Source organism: Triticum aestivum, chromosome 5A (assembly GCF_018294505.1).
Source record: "Triticum aestivum cultivar Chinese Spring chromosome 5A, IWGSC CS RefSeq v2.1, whole genome shotgun sequence".
In the NCBI taxonomy this organism is placed as follows: domain Eukaryota; kingdom Viridiplantae; phylum Streptophyta; class Magnoliopsida; order Poales; family Poaceae; genus Triticum; species Triticum aestivum.
This window is the reverse complement of record NC_057806.1, coordinates 641,040,287-641,064,975: the sequence shown is the minus strand read 5'-3', so window position 1 is coordinate 641,064,975 and position 24,689 is coordinate 641,040,287. Positions and strand designations below refer to the sequence as shown.

Sequence of the window (24,689 nt, the reverse complement as noted above, 5' to 3'; positions counted from 1 at the left end):
ACAATATAAGTTAGTATGTTCCATGTTGGAATAACTGGCACAATCTAGATAGATGCATTTGGAAGGTACTACACAAGGTACTTCAGTTAGTATTTCAAAAAGATAGAAAATACAAAAATTTACATGAACATTAAGATATAATTGTAAATGGGTGTGGGTAGAACTCAATCGACTCAGACTGTCTCAGTCGAGTGACATCAGCATAGTTGTGGTTTTACAAGCGGCACAACTAGATGTTGCAATCGGCGACGAAAAATGTTGCAAGCAACGGACACTACAACTGTTTTGACTAAATGCTTCAACCATCAATTGCGGCCGTTGTGACCGGTGAGACGACATGCTACAATCAACAAGGGGCAGATGTTGTGTCCGATGAGAGCACGTTGAACTCCCGATTTTCTCTGAGGCGATTACACAATTTCAAGGGTTGATCATCAGGCCAGCTCATAGCTAATTAACGGAATAATGTAGAAGGACTGGTACCAGTCGTCCAAGTAAAGGTACATGCATGCACGGATCGAACGGCTTCGATGAGTTATTAGGTAAGCGCCGCTGGCCTAGTTCAGGTCCAGATCGAGAAAAGCTTGTCCGTCGCTTAATCATGGCTCCATTGTATCAGTAAGTATACGTACGTCCGTGCGTGCAAGCGACGTGTCAGTCTCCTGCTGATGGCAACCGCTTTGCGCCAGCAGGAACGGCGCTACTTTTCCATTATTATTAAGCGGCTGCCTTTTCGTGTTCTCGAAGGAGTCATGTTTAATTTAGTGCCGATCATCAATCAAAACTAAAGAAGGCCAATGATGATTGCGGTGCCATCTGAAGAACCAAGGCCCGTGCACTACTACACACTAAGTACGTACTACTATAGAAGAGACGAAGAAACACGCCTGCATGGGCATGGAGTTGGATTTTTGTGGTGCGAAACATGCATGCATGAATGCAACAATGCCTACTCTCGCACCCTTTGCTCATGCTCCTGCACGTATGCATGGTGATGTATGCAATGCAATGCGTTCGGTTCACGAGCTAGCTAGCTAGCTATGTCGCTGCATGCCGCACCCAACCAAACCACGCACCGAACTGCACGCCCAACTCCAGAGCCTAGCCCTGTCTCTCTCCATTGATCACAACCAGCGCCACACCTATAAATACGCCTCGCCAACGCCCCTTCGTCTTCATCCATCCGTTACTCACACAACTCTTCTTCTCCCATCAAACACATAGCTAGAAACTAGAAAGTCGTCACTACGCCTTCATCTGTCCATCCAAAACTCATACTTCGATTCCTTTTGAGATCTCTCCCAAAATGGCGTCGACCACCACCAGGCTCGTGTGTGCACCCCTGTTCCTGCTCTTGCTCTCCATGTCCAATGCCAACTCAGTCCAAGAGACCGGCAGCTCCCTCAAAAGCTCCACTCAGAAGAATGTGTTCGTCCTCGACAACTACGGCGCCCGTGGCGACGGGAAGCACGACGACACGCAGGCCCTGGCCAAGGCGTGGAACGCGGCGTGTTCCTCGTCCCGGCCGGCCGTGCTGCTCGTACCCAAGGGCAAAACCTATCTGCTCAAGGCCATCACCCTCTCTGGCCCGTGCAGATCCAGCATCGTCTTCAAGGTGAAGGGCACACTCATCGCTCCTCCGAGCATGTCGGCGTGGACCGAGAACAACAGGAGGCGCTGGATCTTCCTCCAGCGCATCACCGGCCTCACCGTCAATGGTGGCGGCACCATCAACGGCAACGGTGAGATCTGGTGGCAGAACTCGTGCAAGACCAACAAGGCTCTGCCGTGCAAGGGGGCTCCCACGGCCCTGACGTTTCACCTCTGCACTAATCTAAAGGTGGACAACCTGAAACTTGTAAACAGCCAACAAATCCATGTGTCGGTTCAGGACTGCAGCAACGTGCACTTGGCCCGGCTGACCATCACCGCGCCTGGCACCAGCCCAAACACCGACGGCATCCACGTCACCCACAGCAAATATGTGCAGGTCAGAGATTGTCTCATCAAGACCGGCGATGACTGCATATCCATCGAGAACGGAACTCACGATCTTCATGTCACAAAAGTTGTTTGTGGCCCGGGACATGGCATCAGCATTGGAAGCTTAGGAGACGGCAACTCCAGAGCCGAGGTATCCCGTATTTACATCGACACCGTGCGATTGTATGGCACGACCAATGGAGCCCGGATCAAGACATGGCAGGGAGGGAGTGGATACGCCGAGGATATCGTATTCCAGAATATGATCATGGATGCCGTGCAAAATCCAATTATCATTGACCAAAACTACTGTGACTCCGCCAAGCCATGCAAGAGCCAGAATTCGGCGGTAGAGGTACGGGATGTGGCGTTCAAGAATATTCGAGGGACTACCATTTCCAAGGATGCCATCAAGCTGAGTTGTAGCAAGGATCTCCCGTGTTCTGGCATTGCCTTAGAGAACATCGACCTTAAATTGGAGGGTGGGAAGGGTGACACCGAGAGTACCTGCCAGAACGCAAAATGGAGGAAGTCAGGAAATGTTGTTCCACTACCATGTAAAGGAAAAAATTAAGCTGTAATGGAAATGAGCTAGTTTAGACATGTATAATGTACAATATAAAGCTTCTATGGAAATTCATTAATAAATCCTACTTTTGCATACATCGTTGTAGTTCCTTTTGGGGGTTTCTACCAATAATATGAAATGTGTTACCGGTAGGTGTTTTCTTGTTGAAATGAACAATAATGTTTAACACTCTTAGCTTCCAATGCTCATTGACAATTTAATTTCAATCACGTAGTAAAGTCAATTCTTCCTATAATTCATGGTTCTATATTTACATCTAGGAAGAGTAAAGGTTTTCCAAAGCTATGCTGATGTTTCAAATGAGGCATTGTCCTATATTAATAGAACACCATCACTACAAGAAAACCCTAGAAAATAAATGGAAATTACTTACTAGTCCTTGGGGATTCCGCTATCTTGTTCATCCTGCACATGTCAATGGCCCGCCGATGTTGCCACCACTGGAATTGGAAGCGGGAAAGTGGAAATTTAACGATCTCCACTCTACTAGCAAGAATCAAATCTACTAAACCCAGACCAACATGTGCAAGTTAGAGATTTTCTCAAACTTAGAGATTGTCTCAAACACTGACGGCATCCACATCACCCACAACAAATATGTGCAAGTTAGAGATTGTCTCATCAATACGAGGGATGACTGCATGTCCATCAAGAACGGAACTCACAATTTTCATGACACCAAAGTTGTTTGTGGTCCGGGACATGGCATCAACATTGGAAGCTTAATTAGGGGATGATAACTCCAGATTTGACATTTTCTATATCTACATTGACACTGTAGGATTATATGGCATGACCAACGGAGCCCGGATCAAGAAATGTCAGGGACGGAGTGGATATGCTAAGGATATTGTATTCCATAATATCATGGATAACCTGAAAAATAAATTGATCAAAACTAATGACTCGGCGAAGCCATGCAAGAGCCAGGAATCAGCCATACAGGTGTTGAATGTGGTGTTCAAGAATATTAGAGGGACTACCATTTTCGAGGATGACATGGGATCAAGCTGAGTTCTAGCAAGGAACTCTTTAGAGAATATCGACCTTAAATTGGAGGGTGGTAAGGGTGGCATGGGGAGTACATTCCAGAATGCAAAATGGTGACGAGGCTCTTCCTAGCACCCTTGCTCGTGCTCCTCTTGTTCTCGGTGTCCGATGCCAACTCCTTTACTTCAAACGGCGTGTTCCTCTGAAGTCAGTTGTCTTCAAAGGCCGTTGTCTCCAATGCAAACTCCCAGGTTTTGGAACGGTCCCAGAGTGCCACCACAATAGCGAAGCCAAAGGACAAAATTCCACACCAAAAGGCTACCACCACCAGAAAACCTTCACTTGAAGTCGAAGGAGAGCACACTTATTCACCACTACCTTTGTTGTTGCCAAAGCCACATGGCAAGTTGCCAGAACCCTAGCTGGTAGAACATAAAATCATTTATCAAATGTTGTCCCAATGCAAGGTCTGGCAACCCTTCCTACTCACTAGAAACCGTGAGGTTGTAAAGTGCAGAGAAGTCGAGAGACCGGTGCCAGAAGCGAGAGCGTCTAGAGTAAAGGCCGGGTTGCTTCCCTCTCTCTCACACACATAGGGAGGGAGGGGGAGAGAGAGAGAGAGCATTTTGTTTGTTTTGAAAGCTTTATGGCCTTGATTTAACATTTAGTCCACTAATCTTCTAAGAGCAACATGTGATTTGAGTTAATTGAGGGCCATATGACAACAATGATGCGTAGAGGGTAGAAACTCATACTGAAGGGTGGGGGTTTGGCAACCCCTCCTACTCACCAGCTGCCGCGAGGCCGTGAAGTGGAGAGAAGAGAGAAGTCAAGAGAGACAGGTGCTAGAAGCGAGAGCATCCTCTCTCTCTCTCTCACACACACACACGCGCGCGCGCAAGAGAAGTGAATTGAACTCTTAGTGCGAATGTAGTGTGTTTTGAAGCTTTTGCGGCATTGATTTAACATTTAGTCTACTAATCTTGTAGGAGCAACATGTGATTTGAGTTAATTGAAGGCTTGCAGCCATATGACGGTAATGATGTGTGGAGGGTAGACAACTCATAAAGTGTGCAATGAGAAAAGGAATCTACAAACGAGAGTGGCTATTCTGAGCCCTAGCTTATCTACACCTGTGTGTGGATAGTAAATTCCTAAAAGAAAGAGCACCAAATAAATTTTAAAAACTCGAAACATTTTTTGGAATCCAAGATGCTCGAATACGCAATGTCTTGTAAAAATTATGGTGTTTGAACATTCAAGGAGCTCATGGGAAAAAAATGGCTCTCAAAGAAACTTTGAAGAACTGCACTATTTAAGCTCAATTTTGTTTTTCTTGGCATGAGCTTTCTCGAATGTTACTTGGGCACGAAAATCTGCACGCTCCTAGAAAACACAAGCATCTTGGATACCAACAAGATTTAAGAGTGTTTTGCTGGGGGGTTTTTCTCCCTATTTTTCTTGAACTTACTGTTCGTCGAAAGCATCTAAGTATGGGCTCAGACGTGGATTACCGTCTACGTAAGAGAGAAGAGTAGCATTTCGGTTTCTCTTGCCCAAACTTGTCAATTTCTACACCGAGAATACATTAGTCGCAATGTACAGTGGTTCCTCGTACGTGGATTAGTTGTGGCCTCGTTAGGACGGGAGAAAGAATGCACCATGCACGTACGCTGCCCCACTTCTTGTTTCATGCCATGCACGAATCTGGATGCGGGTGGCCGGGCTTAATTTGGCCTTTGGGGGAGTGTTGAGCGTAACCAAGGCGTGGCGTGCCATTCGTGGCGAAACGTACGTACGTGAAGCCTGCGGTGTTAGATTTGTGTGGGCACACACGATCCCACGTGTGGATAATGCGTGTAAGAGTGGCATAGGCGTGTAGGAACGTCCACGTACGTAGCGTGCAGCTAGCACGTTTCAGTAGTTTGAACTTCGCGGACTCGACAACGTACGTCACTGGGTTACACGATAGCTAATGGGCTACACGATAACATGCTGGTCCACGATGAATAGTCTTTCCGCTGTTAATTAGCATGGGCTACACGATAGCTAATGGATTGCCTCGGCTAATTGTACAAGTCACCCGTCAGAACTACAACTAAACAGATGATCTACACTAGTTCACTTTTCTCAACATGCAAACACGTTATCTCAACCTGCTATCTCAATATACAATCATGCATGAATAGAAGTCCACCTTGGGGGCAACATACAATTTGAAAAGTGTTAGACTCAAAGGACTCCCCCCTCCCCCTCCCCCCACCCGTGTCGCTCCCCCGAGCGACCGGGGCAAAACCTAGCCGCCGGCCTCGGTCCTCCTTCCTCCCCTCCTTCCCTCCTCGCTGCCGCCGGGGCACACTAACGGGCAAAGCCCGTCGGCGTCTTTGGTGGCGCGGGGCACTTCATCCTTTCGCCTAACGGCGGCGGCGGGGGGGGGGGGGGGGGGGGGGGGACAGGGGTCATGTTGGCGACGGGCGTGCGCTGGCAGCGGGGTCGCGTGTGCATGTCGTAGCGTGGTGGGCTCCGCGGGCATGTGCGCATCCAGGGCAGATCGTCTCACCGGCAGGGTGCAGGTGCGTCTGCCAGTGGCCGGTTTGCAAGGCCCAACGTGGCATCTCCTGTGGTCGTCGCCGAGACGAATTTAGACCGTCTGGGCGCCCTCGTCGTCGGGCGGGTGTCCAGCGTGCTCCTTGCCGATCTGACCTGGAGGCCGTGGTGGGGCGTTGCAAGGGGCAACGTGAGGAGGCTGGCAGGAGGGATGGGTGGTCTGCCTAGCCGTCACCAGTGCGGGGATGTGCCGGTCGAGGTCTCGCACCGTTCTGCCCCCTCCTCTTTCCCCTGGTCTGGTTGCCTCCGGCTCCATCTGTCGAGGCGTGTCGGCGTTGGCGGCACCAACTATGGTAGCGGTCTGCTGGTCGTGGAGATTCGCTCCTTTGGGAGGCTGATGGCGGTGTCGGCTGGCAGGGCGGCGACTCTGTGGTGGAAATTACCGTGTTCGCGGGTGGAGCTCCTAGCTCGGGTGCGTACTAGTGACCTTGGTCGTGTGGCGGCGGGGTGCCTCAGGCTCGGTGATATGTGGTGGTGGTGCGGCAGGTCTCTTCGACTGGGCGCACCCCGGAGGTGGAGTGGTACGCCGGGGTGAAATCCTTGTCTGACTATTGTCAGACCGGCGGTGGCAGCGCCCGCACGCGTCGTCCCCTTCTTGTAGGCTCGGTCGCAGTCTCTTCTGATTCTCCATGTTGCTCCAGATAAAAATATTGATCCTTTGGATCGGGTGGTGGTGGTGCTCTAGTGTCGCGTCCTTCCTGAAGGAACTACCTTGGGGTTCACGGTTCATCGGCGGTCAGCCGTGTTCTTCACGATAGCTTGCTCTCGGTGGAGGGCTCCGCCATCTTCGTAGTGATGCTTGTTGTACATTTTTTGTTCACTTCGAGTTGGCTTAGCTGATCTCCGGCACATTTGTATTTTACTTTGGGTGTCTGTGTTTGGGTGCCGTGTTGTATGGTTCGGATGTATGAGGGTCATTAAAGCAGCGGGGCGAAAGCCTTTTTCGGTAAAGTCCACCTTAATATAAAATCATGAATGCTTTTTTTATAATTATGCAATTTTTGATCTATTCATCTTCAATTATGGCAATACAATGAACACCGAAAATAATAAAAATTACATTTAGATCCGTAGACCACCTAACGACGCTACAAGCATTAAAGCAAGCTGAAGGCGCGCCGTCCTCATCGCCCCTCCATCATCACATAATTTTTTAATAATTATGCTATTTATATTAAATCAATATCTCACAACTATTCAATACAAAATACAATAAATCATATATATGTTTGGTTTCAGTTTATATTTTAATTTGAATATGTTCCAGACAATCCAATCTCAGTGATTCAGTGAATATACTGTAACCAATTTCCGTAGCAACCTACGGGGTATAATCCAATTAGTCATACAGTTATTACGCACCAAGTTTCCTTCAACTCTTTCAATGTGAAGTCATTCTTTCCTCAGGCTGTTGCGTATGAGCTTTTCTTTGTAGTGCATTCAATGTTCTTTTTTCTTAGCATAATTCCATGATCTTATTACACAAGAAATAAAAAAAAACCATGTCCCTAGTTGCACACCTCTTTGCTGGGACTTATAAAATAAGGACAGGCTAAACTAGCGAAAGTCAGCCGGGAAGCATAGCAATTGCGGACGATTTGCATGGCAATTTATATTGGCTGATGAAAGCAAGTTTAGTTGGCAAGTATGAAAATTCTACATCAGTTTAGTTTTTTACCAAGTAAATTTGCCATCCTCGCGACAATATATATTGCTGCAAAAAAACGTCTGATTTGCCATTCCCTCCCGGCGAACGTCAGCTTAATAGCATTACCATAAAATGTAAACTACTCCATGTCATAAAAATTATACCATTGAAAACCTCTTGCTTCAAAAAAGAGATTAGGGTTTCTCTACCTCCCGCCGGCACCATAGCTGGTCTATCTCATCTCCGGTGGCCTTAGGGCCATGGGGGCAGGGTGGATCCTGGACCTTACCGGCGGGAGGGCTCTGTTTTTATATGTTTCTTCAATTTTTGTTAGGGTTTATTTCCTCCTCAGGAAGACGAGACGGCGGCGGCTCCTTGAAGATGAAATAAGGTTCTTTCCGCCTAGCCCCAATCTTGGTGGCGCATCTAGCATCATCAGTGGACGTGTTGAAGTGTGTTTTTGGTGAATTTGCTCGAATTTGGTCGTCGTTCGTCTACGTTAGTTTGGCTTCAGGTTGGATCCTTCCGATCTACGCTCTTCATTAGCGGCGGTTGTTGTTCTGATGCGCTGGTTCTATGGGGCCTTAGGACGACGACTTCCTGACTGTCTACTACAACAATTTTTCCCTGGCTCCAGCGAGGGAGTGGTGATGACAGGCGTTCGGCTCGCTTTAGTTCTTGCAGTCGTCCCTAGGTGATCTATGGATTTAGACGTAATTTTTATTATTTCTGATGTTCGTTATACTGGCATGAATAGATCAGTTAGTTTTCTTAAAGAAAAAATCTTTATAATAAATCAAACATTATACTTTTTGTGGCACATAGTTTATATTTTGTTAGTCAAATATATAGATGGTCAATGTTTGATTTATTATACGATGGGGTCTAATAAATCCGGACGAAGCGAGTACTATTGTATGTAACAGCACTACACCTGGTTAGGTGATACCTTTGGGACAACGCAAGGGGGCCTTCCGAACCATGGATATATCTAAGTTCGCGTGGGCACTACGTACAGGGGAGCTGGGTATATACGTGAAGATTCAGATTTTTGTCGTGCAAAGCCTGCGAGTCGGACAAATCTGGCATGTTTATCCCCTTTGTTGCCAAGTGGCCATGCACAACACCTGGCTGAACCGTTCGTGCACGCAGTCAGCACGGGTGATGGATGGACGTGCGTTTGCAGCTCTGCGTACTCCACAACACATGCATCCACGCCTAACTCTTGCCAAGCTAACTAAACTAGCTTCTCCATCACAAGCAACGCCGAACGACATCCACATGCATGCCGCCTATAAATACTCCTCGCCGGCGGCACTTCGTCTTCATCGGCTTGATCACTTGTACGCTTCTCTTAGCGAGTCCTACGACCAAACACCACGCTACAAACCAGGCCACGTACGTACAGTGCAATCTCATCTTCACTCTTGCGTTTGCTTTGTCTCTAGCTGCTGCACATGGCGTCGTTCATGGCGGCCGCTCTAGTCCTGATGCTCTTGGCATCCAGTGCAGGGGCGAGCGAGGCCAGCCCGGCGCCCGCCGAGACTCAGCAGAATGTCTTCATCGTCGACAACTACGGTGCCCATGGCGACGGGAAGCACGACGACACGCAGCCACTGGCCAAGGCGTGGAACGCGGCGTGTTCCTCCTCCCGGCCGGCCATGCTGCTCATTCCCGAGGGCAAGACCTACCTGCTTAACTCCGTCACCCTGTCTGGCCCATGCAAGTCCAGCGTCGTCTTCATGGTCAAAGGCACGCTGGTGGCTCCACGGAGCAGGTCGGCGTGGCGCGACAACGACACAAGTCGCTGGATCATGATCCAAGGCGTCACCGGACTCACCGTCTCCGGTGGCGGCACGATCAATGGCAACGGCGACGTCTGGTGGACGAACTCATGCAAGACCAACAAGGCTCTGCCGTGCACCAAGGCGCCCACGGCTCTGACGTTTCACCTGTGCACCAATCTGCAGGTGGAGAATCTGAAGCTTGTAAACAGCCAGCAGATCCATCTCTCCGTGGAGGACTGCAACGCAGTGCAGCTGGCCCGCCTCTCCATCACGGCGCCCGGCACGAGCCCCAACACCGACAGTATCCACATCACCCGCAGCAAAGATGTGCAAGTCAAAGATTGTGTCATCAAGACCGGGGACGACTGCATCTCCATCGAGAATGGGACCCGCAATCTTTTTGTCAGCAAAGTTGTTTGTGGTCCGGGGCATGGAATTAGTGTCGGGAGCTTAGGAGACGACAATTCTAGAGCCGAGGTCTCCGGCATCACAATCGACTCGGTGCAATTATACGGCACCACCAATGGTGCCCGGATCAAGACATGGCAGGGAGGAAGCGGGTATGCCAAGGGCATCACGTTCCAGAACATGATCATGGACAATGTGCAAAACCCCATAATCATTGACCAGAACTACTGCGACTCCGCCAAGCCATGTAAGAGTTGGGGGTCTGCGGTAGAGGTCAGCAATGTCGTCTTCAAGAACATTAGAGGGACAACCGTCTCCAAGGATGCCATCAAGCTTAGCTGCAGCAATAGCATCTCATGCTCCGACATTGTCTTGGAGAATATCGACCTCAAAATGGAGGGCGGCAAGGGTGACACAGAAAGCACTTGCCAGAATGCAAAATGGCAAGAATCAGGAACCGTTATTCCACAACCCTGCCAATTCCAAAACTAGCTAGAAGGTGGTGTAAATTGGACAGGTTCTTGTTGTACCCTGTAGAAATACAGCTGTATCAAAACTAGAATGTACAAAAAAAAAACAAGTCATATACTTGTGCATACATAGTGCAAACTACTCTCTCCTATGTTTTACTATAACATTATTGTAAATTCTCCCATATAAAGGAAGTTGGTATGCAAATATATATAGCAAAATATGCCATGAAAAATTTACATGCCTCTCTGAAATTAGCAGAAAGAAATACAAATGACCAATTAAAAGTCTGAAAACAGGTGATAAACTTGCATAGACAGTTGCGGTTCTAACGTCAAGCTAGATTCTGATCTCCCTAAACTTACTTAGCCCATACTCAGTACAAGTCCTAGCACCACATGGCATCAATCTCAATAAGAGATGGACCAAGTTGGCCTTGAGGAAGAGTAATTCCTACAATTGTGACAAGCTCGATCACTTCATCACAAATTGCCCCATCAAGAAAGAAGGCAATTCAGACAAGTTAGAGACAAAGGACAAGAAAGTGACAAGCCATGGAAACTTGAGGCCACGGCTCGCCGCTGGCTAGGTTGGGCTTGTCGAGGTACGAGTAGATTACACTGGCATAAATCAAAAAATCTTATCACGTGCACCAAGAATTGTTGCAGTAATAAATCACGAGATTATCACTAGAAGCACATGCCCATAACAGAAGTAACGTCGATGTAGCGCATTGGTGCACGTGTAGTCGTACTATCTTCTCCTCCGCATTATTCCCTCGAGCGACCATTCGAGTACCATAGCTAGAACACCTCCAAGGTATCCACACGTTCGAGAAGCAACACCATGTTGGAAATATGACCTAAAGGCAATAATATTGTATTATTATATTTCTATGTTTATAACTAAGAGTTTATATTCTATGCTATAACTGCTATGATTCTGGAATATGTGATTCAGTGGAAAACTCATATGCACGTGTGGAATGATAAATTATCGGGGATATACCCCGCGGTATGACCCAGCCGGAAGTATGACCCGGCTGGACTTGGCGACTCACTGGTGACCCGCCCGAAGACTGGTGACTCATTGGTTAACCGGCAAGAGGGTCAGAGGAATAACAAGGTCCAAGGCCTAGAAGGCGGCTTATGAGAAGACCGACTCAAGGTGTGTGTCCGGTGGGCCGGCTTAAGAGGAAAGTATAAGGAATATTTCTATTAGGACTAGTCATGTAACCCGCCTCTTCAACTTATATAAGGAGTGGCAGGGCACTCCGAGAGGGACAAGTTTGACAAGTTTAGATAGACAAGTCAATAGCTCTCGAGATAGAGGTAGCCAAAGAGCACCCTTGTAATCGTGAGCACCATGGTCAATATCAATGAAGCAGGATGTAGGCTTTTACCTCCACCTTAAGGGGCCGAACCTGGGTAAAAAACCTCGCGTCCTCGTCCCACTCAACCCCTCTCAAGCTACCACATAGATGCATTGGCCTCACGACTAAGTCCTCACACTAAGGACATATTGAAGTAAATATGCCCTAGAGGCCATAATAAAGTTATTATTTATTTCCTTATATCATGATAAATGTTTATTATTCATGCTAGAATTGTACTAACCGGAAACATAATACATGTGTGAATACATAGACAAACAGAATGTCACTAGTATGCCTCTACTTGACTAGCTCGTTGATCAAAGATGGTTATGTTTCCTAACCATAGACATGAGTTGTCATTTGATTAACGGGATTACATCATTAGGAGAATGATGTGATTGACTTGACCCATTCCGTTAGCTTAGCACTTGATCGTTTAGTTTGTTGCTATTGCTTTCTTCATGACTTATACATGTTCCTATGACTATGAGATTATGCAACTCCCGTTTACAGGAGGAACACTTTGTGTGCTACCAAACGTCACAACGTAACTGAGTGATTATAAAGGTGCTCTACAGGTGTCTCCGAAGGTACTTGTTGGGTTGGCGTATTTCGAGATTAGGATTTGTCACTCTGATTGTCGGAGAGGAATCTCTGGGCCCTCTCGGTAATGCACACCACTTAAGCCTTGCAAGCATTGCAACTAATGAGTTAGTTGCAGGATGATGTATTACGGAACAAGTAAAGAGACTTGCCGGTAACGAGATTGAACTAGGTATTGAGATACCGACGATCGAATCTCGGGCAAGTAACATAACGATGACAAAGGGAACAACGTATGTTGTTATGCGATTTGACCGATAAAGATCTTCATAGAATATGTAGGAGCCAATATGAGCATCCAGGTTCCGCTATTGGTTATTGACCGGAGATGTGCCTCGGTCATATCTACATAGTTCTTGAACCCGTAGGGTCCGCACGCTTAACGCTACGATGACAGTTATATTATGAGTTTATATGTTTTGATGTACCGAAGGAGTTCGAAGTCCCGGATGAGATCGGGGACATGACGAGGAGTCTCGAAATGGTCGAGACGTAAAGATCGACATATTGGACGACATTATTTGGACTTCGGAATGGTTCTGAGTGATTCGGGTATTTTTCGAAGTACCGGAGAGTTACGGGAATTCGCCGGGGAGTATATGGGCCTTATTGGGCCATACAGGAATAGAGGAAAGAGACCAAAAGGAAGGAGGCTTGCGCCCCCCTCTGGTCCGAATTGGACAAGGGGTGCAGCCCCCTTTTCCTTCTCCCTCTCTTCCTCTTTCCTTCTCTCCTACTCCAACAAGGAAAGGAGGAGTCCTACTCCTGGTGAGAGTAGGACTCCCCCCTTGGCGCGCCCTCCTCCTAGGCTGGACGCCTCCCCCTTTCTCCTTTATATACAGGGGCAGGGGGGCACCTCTAGACACACAAGTTGATCAAGTTGATCGTCTCTTAGCCGTGTGCGGTGCCCCCCTCCATCATAGTCCACCTCGATAATACTGTAGCGGTGCTTAGGCGAAGCCCTGCGTCGGTAGAACATCAACATCGTCACCACGCTGTCGTGCTGACGAAACTCTCCCTCAACACTCGGCTGGATCGGAGTTCGAGGGACGTCATCGGGCTGAACGTGTGCTGAACTTGGAGGTGCCATACGTTCGGTACTTGATCAGTCGGATCGTGAAGACGTACGACTACATCAACCGCATTGTGCTAACGCTTCCGCTTACGGTCTACGAGGGTACGTGGACACACTCTCCCCTCTCGTTGCTGTGCATCACCATGATCTTGCGTGTGCGTGGGAATTGTTTTTGAAATTACTACGTTCCCCAACAGTGGCATCCGAGCCAGGTTTTATGCGTAGATGTCATATGCATGAGTAGAACACAAGTGAGTTGTGGGCGATATAAGTCATACTGCTTACCAACATGTCACACTTTGGTTCGGCGGTATTGTTGGATGAAGCGGCCCGGACCAACATTACGCATACGCTTACGCGAGACTGGTTTTACCGCTGTGCTATGCACACAGGTGACTAGCGGGTGTCAGTTTCTCCAACTTTAGTTGAACCGAGTGTGGCTATGCCCGGTCCTTGAGAAGGTTAAAACAACACTAACTTGACAAACTATCGTCGTGGTTTTCGATGCATAAGTAAGAACGGTTCTTGCTAAGCCCATAGCAGCCACGTAAAACTTGCAACAACAAAGTAGAGGACGTCTAACTTGTTTTTGCAGGGCATGTTGTGATGTGATATGGTCAAGACGTGATGAGATATAAGTTGTTGTATAAGATGATCATGTTTTGTTGAAGTTATCGGCAACTGGCAGAAGCCTTATGGTTGTCTCTTTATTGCATAAGATGCAAGCGCCAAATAATTGTTTTACTTTATCGCTATGCGATAGCAATAGTTGCAAGAGCAATAGTTGGCGAGACGACCTTATGATGACACATTGATATAGATCAAGATGATGGATATCATGCTGTCATGCCGGTGACGATGGAGATCATGACGATGCTTTGGAGATGGAGATCAAAGGCACAAGATGATGATGGCCATATCATGTTACATATTTTGATTGCATGTGATGTTTATCTTTTATACATCTTATTTTACTTAGTTCGGCGATAACTTTATAAGATGATCTTTCACTAAATTTCAAGATAAAAGTGTTCTCCCTGAGTATGCACCGTTGTCAAAGTTCGTCGTGCCCAGACACCACGTGATGATCGGGTGCGATAAGCTCTACGTCCATCTACAACGGGTGCAAGCCAGTTTTGCACACGCAGAATACTCAGGTTAAACTTGGCGAGCCTAGCATATGCAGATATGGCCTCGAAACACGGAGATCGAAAGGTCGAGTGTGAATCATATAGTAGATATGATCAACATAGTGATGTTCACCATTGAAAACTACTCCATTTCACGTGATGATCGGTTATGGTTTAGTTGATTTGGATCACGTGATCACTTAGAACATTAGAGGGATGTCTTTCTAAGTGGGAGTTCTTAAGTAATATAATTAATTGAACTTAAATTTATCATGAACTTAGTCCTGGTAGTATTAGCATATCTATGTTGTAGATCAATAGCTCGCGTTTAGCTCCCCTATTTTATTTTTGATATGTTCCTAGAGAAAACTAAGTTGAAAGATGTTAGTAGCAATGATGCGGATTGGATCCGTGATCTGAGGTTTATCCTCATTGCTGCACAGAAGAATTATGTCCTTAATGCACCGCTAGGTGACAGACCTATTACAGGAGCAGATGCAGACATCATGAACGTTTGGCTAGCTCAATATGATGACTACTTGATAGTTTAGTGCACCATGCTTAACAGCTTAGAATTGGGACTTCAAAGATGTTTTGAACGTCATGGATCATATGGATGTTCCAGGAGTTGAAGTTAATATTTCAAGCAAATACCCGAGTTGAGGATATGAAATCTCCAACAAGTTCTATAGCTAAAAGATGGAGGAGAATAGCTCAAGCAGTGAGCATGTGTTCAGATTGTTTGGGTACTACAATCGCTTGAATCAAGTGGGAGTTAATCTTCCAGATAAAATAGTGATTGACAGAATTCTCTAGTCACCATCACCAAGTTAGTAGAACTTCGTGATGAACTATAGTATGCAAGGGATGATGAAAACGATTCCCGAGCTTTTCGTGATGATGAAATCGATGAAGGTAGAAATCAAGAAAGAGCATCAAGTGTTGATGATTAACAAGACCACTAGTTTCAAGAAAAGGGCAAAGGGAAAGAAAGGGAACTTCAAGAAGAACGGCAAGCAAGTTGATGTTCAAGTGAAGAAGCCCAAGTCTGGTCCTAAGCCTAAGACTAAGTGCTTCTACTGCAAAGGGACTGGTCACTGGAAGCGGAACTACCCCAAGTATTTGGCGGATAAGAAGGATGGCAAAGTGAACAAAGGTATATTTGATATACAAATTATTGATGTGTATTTTACTAGTGTTCGTAGCAACCCCTCGGTATTTGATACTGGTTCAGTTGCTAAGAGTAGTAACTCGAAACGGGAGTTGCAGAATGAACAGAGACTAGTTAAGGGTGAAGTGACGATGTGTGTTGGAAGTGGTTCCAAGATTGATATGATCATCATCGCACACTCCCTATACTTTCGGGATTAGTGTTGAACCTAAATAAGTGTTATTTGGTGTTTGTGTTGAGCATGAATATGATTTGATCATGTTTATTGCAATATGGTTATTCATTTAAGTAAGAGAATAAATTGTTGTTCTGTTTACATGAATAAAACCTTCTATGGTCATACACCCAATGAAAATGGTTTGTTGGATCTCGATCGTGGTGATACACATTCTCATAATATTGAAGCCAAAAGATGCAAAGTTAATAATGATAGTGCAACTTATTTGTGGCACTGCCGTCTAGGTCATATTGGTGTAAAGCTCATGAAGAAACTCCATACTGATGGACTTTTGGAATGACTTGATGCTTGCGAACCATGCCTCATGGGCAAGATGACTAAGACTCCATTCTCCGGAACAATGGAGCGAGCAACAGATTTGTTGGAAATCATACATACTGATGTATGTGGTCCGATGAATATTGAGGCTCGCGGCATGTATCATTATTTTCTGATCTTCACAGATGATTTGAGCAGATATGAGTATATCTACTTGATGAAACACAAGTCTGAAACATATGAAAAGTTCAAAGAATTTCAGAGTGAAGTGGAGAATCATCGTAACAAAAATAAAAGTTTCTACGATATGATCGCATAAGTAAAATATTTGAGTTACGAGTTTGGCCTTCAGTTAAAAATAATGTGAAATAGTTTCACTACTCACGCCACCTAGGAACACCACAGTGTAATGGTGTGTCCGAATGTCATAACCTTACTTTATTAGATATGGTGCGATCTATGATGTCTCTTACCGATCTACCACTATCGTTTTGGGGTTATGCATTAGAGACAACTGCATTCACATTAAATAGGGAACCATCTAAATCCGTTGAGACGACACCGTATGAACTATGGTTTGGCAAGAAACCTAAGCTATCGTTTCTTAAAGTTTGAGGTTGCAATGCTTATGTGAAAAAGTTTCAACCTGATAAGCTCAAACCCAAGTCGAATAAGTGCGTCTTCATAGGATACCCAAAAGTAACTATTGGGTACACCTTCTATCACAGATCCGAAGGCAAGACATTTGTTGCTGAGAATGGATCCTTTCTAGAGAAGGAGTTTCTCTTGAAAGAAGTGAGTAGGAGAAAAGTAGAACTCGATGAGGTAACTGTACCTGCTCCCTTATTGGAAAGTAGTACATCGCAAAAACCGGTTTCTGTGACACCTACACCAATTAGTGAGGAAGCTAATGATAATGATCATGAAACTTCAGATCAAGTTACTACCGAACCTCGTAGATCAACCAGAGTAAGATCCGCACCAGAGTGGTACGGCAATCCTGTTCTGGAAGTCATGCTACTAGATCATGATGAACCTACAAACTATGAAGAAGCGATGGTGAGCCCAGATTCCGCAAAATGGCTAGAAGCCATGAAATCTGAGATGGGATCCATGTATGAGAACAAAGTGTAGACTTTGGTTGACTTGCCCGATGATCGGCAAGCCATAGAAAATAAATGGATCTTCAAGAGGAAGACAGACGCTGATAGTAGTGTTACTATCTACAAAGCTAGACTTGTCAAAAAAAAGGTTTTTGACAAAGTTCAAGGTGCTGACTACGATGAATTATTCTCACTCGCAGCGATGCTTAAGTCTGTCTGAATCATGTTAGCAATTGCCACATTTTATGAAATCTGGCAAATGGATAAACAAAACTGCATTCCTTAATGGATTTATTAAAGAAGAGTTGTATATGATGCAACCAGAAGGTTTTGTCGATCCTAAAGGTGTTAACAAAATGTGCAAGCTCCAGTGATCCATCTATGGACTGGTGCAAGCATCTCGGAGTTGGAATATACGCTTTAATAGGTTGATCAAAGCATATAGTTTTATACAGACTTGTGGTGAAGCCTGTATTTACAAGAAAGTGAGTGGGAGCACTACAACATTTCTGATAAGTATATGTGTATTACATATTGTTGATCGGAGATAATGTAGAATTATTCTGCAAAGCATAAAGGAATGTTTGAAAGGAGTTTTTCAAAGAAAGACCTCGGTGAAGCTGCTTACATATTGAGCATCAAGATCTATAGAGATAGATCAACACGCTTGATAAGTTTGTTCAATGAGTACATACCTTGACAAGATTTTGAAGTAGTTCAAAATGGAACAGTCAAAGAAGGAGTTCTTACCTGTGTTACAAGGTGTGAAATTGAGTAAGACTCAAAACCCGACCACGGCAGAAGATAGAGAGAGAATGAAAGTCATTCCCTATCTCAGCCATAGGTTCTATAAAGTATGCCATGCTGTGTACCAGACCTATTGTATACCCTGCCCTGATTTTGGCAAAGGAGTACAATAGTGATCTAGGGGTAGATCACTTGACATTGGTCAAAATTATCCTTAGTGGGATAAGGATATGTTTCTCGATTATGGAAGTGAAAGGTTCGTCGTAAAGGGTTACGTCGATGCAAGTTTTGACCCTGATCCAGATGACTCTAAGTCTCAATCTGGATACATATTGAAAGTGGGAGCAATTAGCTAGAGTAGCTCCGTGCTGAGCATTGTTGACATAGAAATTTGCAAAATACGTACGGATCTGAATGTGGCAGACCCGTTGACTAAACTTCTCTCACAAACAAAACATGATCACACCTTAGTACTCTTTGGGTGTTAATCACATAGCGATGTGAACTAGATTATTAACTCTAGTAAACCCTTTGGGTATTGATAGCATGTTGATGTGAACTATGGGTGTTAATCACATGATGATGTGAACTATTGGTATTAAATCACATGGCGATGTGAACTAGATTATTGACTCTAGTGCAAGTGGGAGACTGAAGGAAATATGCCCTAGAGGCAATAAGAAAGTTATTATTTATTTCCTTATATCATGATAAATGTTTATTATTCATGCTAGAAATGTATTAACCGGAAACATAATACATGTGTGAATACATAGACAAACAGAATGTCACTAGTATGCCTCTACTTGACTAGCTCGTTGATCAAAGATGGTTATGTTTCCTAACCATAGACATGAGTTGTCATTTGATTAACGGGATCACATCATTAGGAGAATGATGTGATTGACTTGACCCATTCCGTTAGCTTAGCACTTGATCGTTTAGTTTGTTGCTATTGCTTTCTTCATGACTTATACATGTTCCTATGACTATGAGATTATGCAATTCCCGTTTACAGGAGGAACACTTTGTGTGCTACCAAACATCACAACGTAACTGGGTGATTATAAAGGTGCTCTACAGGTGTGTCACTCGGATTGTCGGAGAGGTATCTCTGGGCCCTCTCGGTAATGCACATCACTTAAGCCTTGCAAGCATTGCAACTAATGAGTTAGTTGTGGGATGATGTATTACAGAACGAGTAAAGAGACTTGCCGGTAATGAGATTGAACTAGGTATTGAGATACCGACGATCGAATCTCGGGCAAGTAACATACCGATGACAAAGGGAACAACGTATGTTGTTATGCGGTTTGACCGATAAAGATCTTCGTAGAATATGTAGGAGCCAATATGAGCATCCAGGTTCCGCTATTGGTTATTTACCGGAGTCGTGTCTCGGTCATGTCTACATAGTTCTCGAACCCATAGGGTCCGCACGCTTAACGCTACCATGATAGTTATATTATGAGTTTATATGTTTTCATGTACCGAAGGAGTTCGGAGTCCCGGATGAGATCGGGGAAATGACGAGGAGTCTCGAAATGGTCGAGACGTAAAGATCGATATATTGGACGAGTATATTCGGACTTCGGAAAGGTTCCGAGTGGTTCGGATATTTTTCGGAGTACCGGAGAGTTACGGGAATTCGCCGGGGAGTATATGGGCCTTATTGGGCCATACGGGAATAGAGAAAAGAGACCAAAAGGAAGGAGGCCTGCGCCCCCCCCCCCTCTGGTCCGAATTGGACAAGGGGTGCAGCCCCCTTTTCCTTCTCCCTCTCCTCCTCTTTCCTTCTCTCCTACTCCAACAAGGAAAGGAGGAGTCCTACTCCCGGTGGGAGTAGGACTCCCCCCTTGGCGCGCCCTCCTCCTAGGCCGGCCGCCTCCCCCTTTCTCCTTTATATACAGGGGCAGGGGGGCACCTCTAGACACAAAAGTTGATCAAGTTGATCGTCTCTTAGCCGTGTGCAGTGCCCCCCTCCACCATAGTCCACCTCGATAATACTGTAGCGGTGCTTAGGCGAAGCCCTGCGTCGGTAGAACATCAACATCGTCACCACACCGTCGTGCTGACGAAACTCTCCCTCAACACTCGGCTGGATCGGAGTTCGAGGGACGTCATTGGGCTGAACGTGTGCTGAACTCGGAGGTGCCGTACGTTCGGTACTTGATCGGTCGGATCGTGAAGACGTACGACTACATCAACCACGTTGTGCTAACGCTTCCGCTTACGGTGTACGAGGGTACGTGGACACACTCTCCCCTCCCATTGCTGTGCATCTCCATGATCTTGCGTGTGCGTAGGATTTTTTTGAAATTACTACGTTCCCCAACGCATATGTCGTGGTAATTCCACGACATAAACGGTAAATTCTGATTCCAAGTTTCGCCTCTAAGACTAGCTCAAGTGTTGTTTTCTGATCATGTTTTCCGGATCTTGAGATATCATTACGTGTAATGATAGTCTTAAAACAAAACTGAGAATATGATGTTCGAAGAATGATCACATTGAATTGACCCAAATTTTATTGTTATACTTTGAGATGCTGTCATCACAAGTCAATCGTTATAACACGAAGAGTTAAAGTATGCTTTAGTTCCTTAGACCATGGAGTATCGTAGTCACTTCTTAACGTATGATGGACTTCAGGGTTGCTCAAACATCATCTATAACACGGTGATCATAACGACAAGTTACAGATTCACCGAAAAGTTTGACATTAAAATGTATTATGAAGTTTCCTTTATTGTTTGCCCTTGCAGAGCACTGGAACAACATTTCCTGTTTTTCTCCATTTTGCATTCTCGCAAGTGCTCTGTGTTTCACCCTCGCCACCTTCAAAATTCAGATGGATGTTCCCCAAAGCAATTTGGGAGCATAGGACATTCGTGCTACAGCTCACCTTGATGGCCTCCTTGAAAATCATAGTACCTCTAATGTTCTTGAAGGTGACATTGTTGACCTCAACTGATGACTCTTGCATGGTTTCACGAGTCGCAGTAGTTCTGGTCAATGATAATTGGGTTTTGCACGTTGTCCATGATCATGTTCTAGAACGTGATATTCTTCGCGAACCCACTTCGTCCCTGCCATGTCTTGATCCGGGCACCATGGTCGTGCCATATAATTGCACCGAGTCAATTGTAATACATGATACCTCGACTCTGGAGTTGTCATCTCCCAAGCTTCCGATGTTGATGCCATGTCCCTGACCACACACAACTTTGGTGACAAGAAGATTGTGCATTCCATCCTCAATCGACATGCAGTCATCCCCGATCTTGATGACACAATATCTAACTTGCTCACTTTCAGGGGGGTGTACTGGGAGCCGACAGACATGGTTTGGAATAAGGGGTCTATAGCCCCTGTGTGACATCTTTGAGATGAATTGGATGAGGGGCGATGTAGTTGACGAAAATATCTTTGATGCAACCTATTTGTAGTCAACAATAGCTTCAATGCGACATGGCCCTGTTTAACCATGAAATGCAAAACATAAGGGGTTAGTGGTTTGAGTTATGACACGCGGGACCCATCACTTATCCACATGAATCACTACAAGAAATATGTCAACTTATGACCTTCTGTCAGTGACCCTCGAAGAAGTGGTCATAAATTTATGACCATTTTAGACCAATTGGTCAAAAGCTGTTCAGGGGGCTCCAAACCCTAAACCATTGCGACCATTTTGGTTAGAAAGGTCGTAATTTCCTTACACGAAATGGTCACAAAGCAAACAGTGCTAGTTCGCTGCCTTATTTCTAGTTGTTAATGACCAATATAGATGGTCATAGCCTTGTAGATTGTGGTGGGTTGTGATGACTAGGCGCCATCTCATCAGTTTTGCCTATGTGTCATGTCCATGTGGCAGTTTTGCCCTAGGTTGTGAAGCAACCTATATTTCTATCATTCCCAAAATTCCCAAAAAATCTCATAAATTCTTTGGGGCATATCTTCATCAAATATGTAAAAATCCTTCCTTGCCTAGTTCAAAACTAATTCAACAATATTCATTTTCCTATTCTGTTCACAACAACACTTTATGAAGGAACTGCTATTATATATTCTTGATTGCCCTCAGAATTTTTGGGCACTCTTTCCTATCCAAATCATTACCGCATGACAAAATTCAACTCCATTTGCCTAGCAAATCTTCCTCGGCAAATTTCCAAAGTTTTTGTCCACCTAGAAGCATTGTGAAGGAAGTACCTTTTTTATATCTCTAAATGACATGAAATTTATACAGTTCCTTCATATGCCCAAATTATCACCCTCCTCCAAATTGCAGCTCAGTCAAATCATCTATGTGAGCCCAGGTTCAATTTATATTTTATGGCCAAATTGGCACGTTGCAAAGCAAGTGTTATATAGACCCCTCCTATTACCCTCAAACTTTTCGGGCACTCTTCCATACCCAAATCATTGCCACATGATAATATTCAGCTCAATTTTCCTAGTAAATCTTTCTCAGGAAATTTCCAAAGTTTCTACCTCGAGAGAAGCTTTGTGAAGTAAGTACTAGCTAGGCTTACCCAAATGATCTGAAAATTTACCAGCGCATGACCATACCTATGTAACTTACCTACACCAATTTTTAGCTCATTTCATTCATCCAATCTCTCTCACTAGTTTTCCCAAGTTTTTGTCCACAGAAGAGCATTGTGAAGGAAGTACTACTTTGGCATGTCAAAATGATATCAATTTTCTACAATGCTTTCCTATGCCCAAATAACCATCCTCCACCAAATTTCAGCTCAATCCATTCATTATTTTGAGCCCAGCTTCAACATTCATATTTTTGTCCAGTGTGGTACTTTGCAAAGCAAGTACCACCTAGGATCCTCCTTTTGAGCTGAAAATTTGTTAATACATTCTCCTTAGTAGATGATCATCCTAGGCCAAAACTCACGCCCATTGGCCATGTGCATTTCCTGTACCGCTAATCAAACACTTGGCTGCTTATTCATGTTTGAGCATCGATCGGTCTCCTCGTGAGAATCTTATGTTGTGATTTTCTTCCTAGCACCTACCTGGGGAGTGCCCAACCCACTAGACATGCCTAGGCCGCCCAGAACACATGGCAATGCCACGGCCACGTGGTGACCATGCAGCGGGCATGCGAGTTTACGCGCTCTAGAGTTGGGGGCCTCGGCCACCGCCCAAACCTCAACGTATCGCCACCAAACCATGTATTTATGATTAAATAGGTACTTATTTAACTAGAAATGATTTTTGGAAAAAATAAATAGCAAACTATAAGGCAGCTGCAGTTCAAATTTGACTCGCTTCCAGCTGAATCGGAGGAAATTTGTCTTATTCACGAGCGGTGGATCAAAACTTTTTACACCCAACCATTTTGTAAATTGTGCATTAAATATGTCCTAGTATTTTAGAAAATTGATTTGGTCCAATTTTGCAACAATTATTTGGGAGGTCCTTCACAAAAAAACTCATTTTGGGCACTCGGAAAAATGGAAAATGAATTTTAAGAAAATGAAAACTTCCTTAGGCAACATTGTTATCCATTCCAAGACGCACCCTTGTGCACAATATGAGATCATTTGAACAAACTATGCCATGAATGCGGCCATAAGATTGATCATTTGGCTTGAAAGCCATTGATCTCCACACGTGATAGCTCGTTTTTGAGAACACTTTTTAAAAATAATTACTGTATTACAAGTTTGTTATTTTTCCTAGGAACTTGGCCACATATAATGACACAATGCGAAGGTTTCCCAATTTTTTGATTTTTTTGAATTTTTTATACCCGTTTCAAAATGCGGACAAAACGGCGGGAATGGCCGTTCCTAGCTAGTGGTTGAATCTTGGAATTTTTTTGGCGTTTCTCTGATTAAATAGGTACTTATGTACCCAGAAATGATTTTTGGAAAAAATAAATAGCAAACTATGAGGCAGCTGCAGTTCAAATTTGACCCACTTCCAGCTGAATCGGTGGAAATATGTCTTTTTCACGAGAGGTGGATCAAAACTTTTTACACCCAACAATTTTGTCAATTGTGCATTAAATATGTCCTAGTATTTTAGAAAATTGATTTGGTCCAATTTTGCAACAATTATTTGGGAGGTCCTTCAAAAACAACCCTCCTTTTGGGCACTCGAAAAATGGAAAATGGTTTTTTCGTCCAAAAAAATGAAAACTTCATTTGGCAACATTGTTTGCCATTCCAATATGCACCCTTTTGCACAATATGAGATCATTTGAACAAACTATGCCATGAATGTGGCCATAAGATTGATCATTTGGCTTGAAAGCCATTGATCTCCACACGTGATAGCTCGTTTTTGAGAACACTTTTTTAAAATAATTGCCGTATTAGAAGTTTGTTATTTTTACTGGGAACTTGGCCACATATAATGACACAATGTGAAGGTTTCCCAATTTTTTGATTTTTTTGAAATTTTTATGCCCATTTCAAAATGCGGTCAAAACGACGGGAATGACCGTTCCTAGCTAGTGGTTGAATCTTGGAATTTTT

The 24,689-nt window shown here is 44.7% G+C and overlaps 2 protein-coding genes and 1 pseudogene across 2 annotated transcripts; 2 read left to right on the top strand and 1 right to left on the bottom strand.

The window, feature by feature from the left end:
* Positions 1 to 1,183: 1,183 nt before the first annotated feature.
* LOC123108128 (polygalacturonase) lies at positions 1,184 to 2,703 on the top strand. The gene has a single exon (XM_044529974.1). The coding sequence runs from the start codon at positions 1,307 to 1,309 to the stop codon at positions 2,555 to 2,557; it is 1,251 nt and encodes a 416-aa protein (XP_044385909.1). The 5' UTR covers positions 1,184 to 1,306; the 3' UTR covers positions 2,558 to 2,703.
* A 6,460-nt stretch (positions 2,704 to 9,163) lies between these two features.
* On the top strand, positions 9,164 to 10,690 carry LOC123108127 (polygalacturonase-like). Its single transcript, XM_044529973.1, has one exon. It carries the CDS (start codon positions 9,275 to 9,277, stop codon positions 10,502 to 10,504), a length of 1,230 nt encoding a protein of 409 aa, XP_044385908.1. The 5' UTR covers positions 9,164 to 9,274; the 3' UTR covers positions 10,505 to 10,690.
* Positions 10,691 to 20,929: 10,239 nt separating this feature from the next.
* Positions 20,930 to 24,689, bottom strand: part of LOC123101689 (polygalacturonase ADPG1-like) — a 62,064-nt pseudogene continuing 58,304 nt past the window's right edge.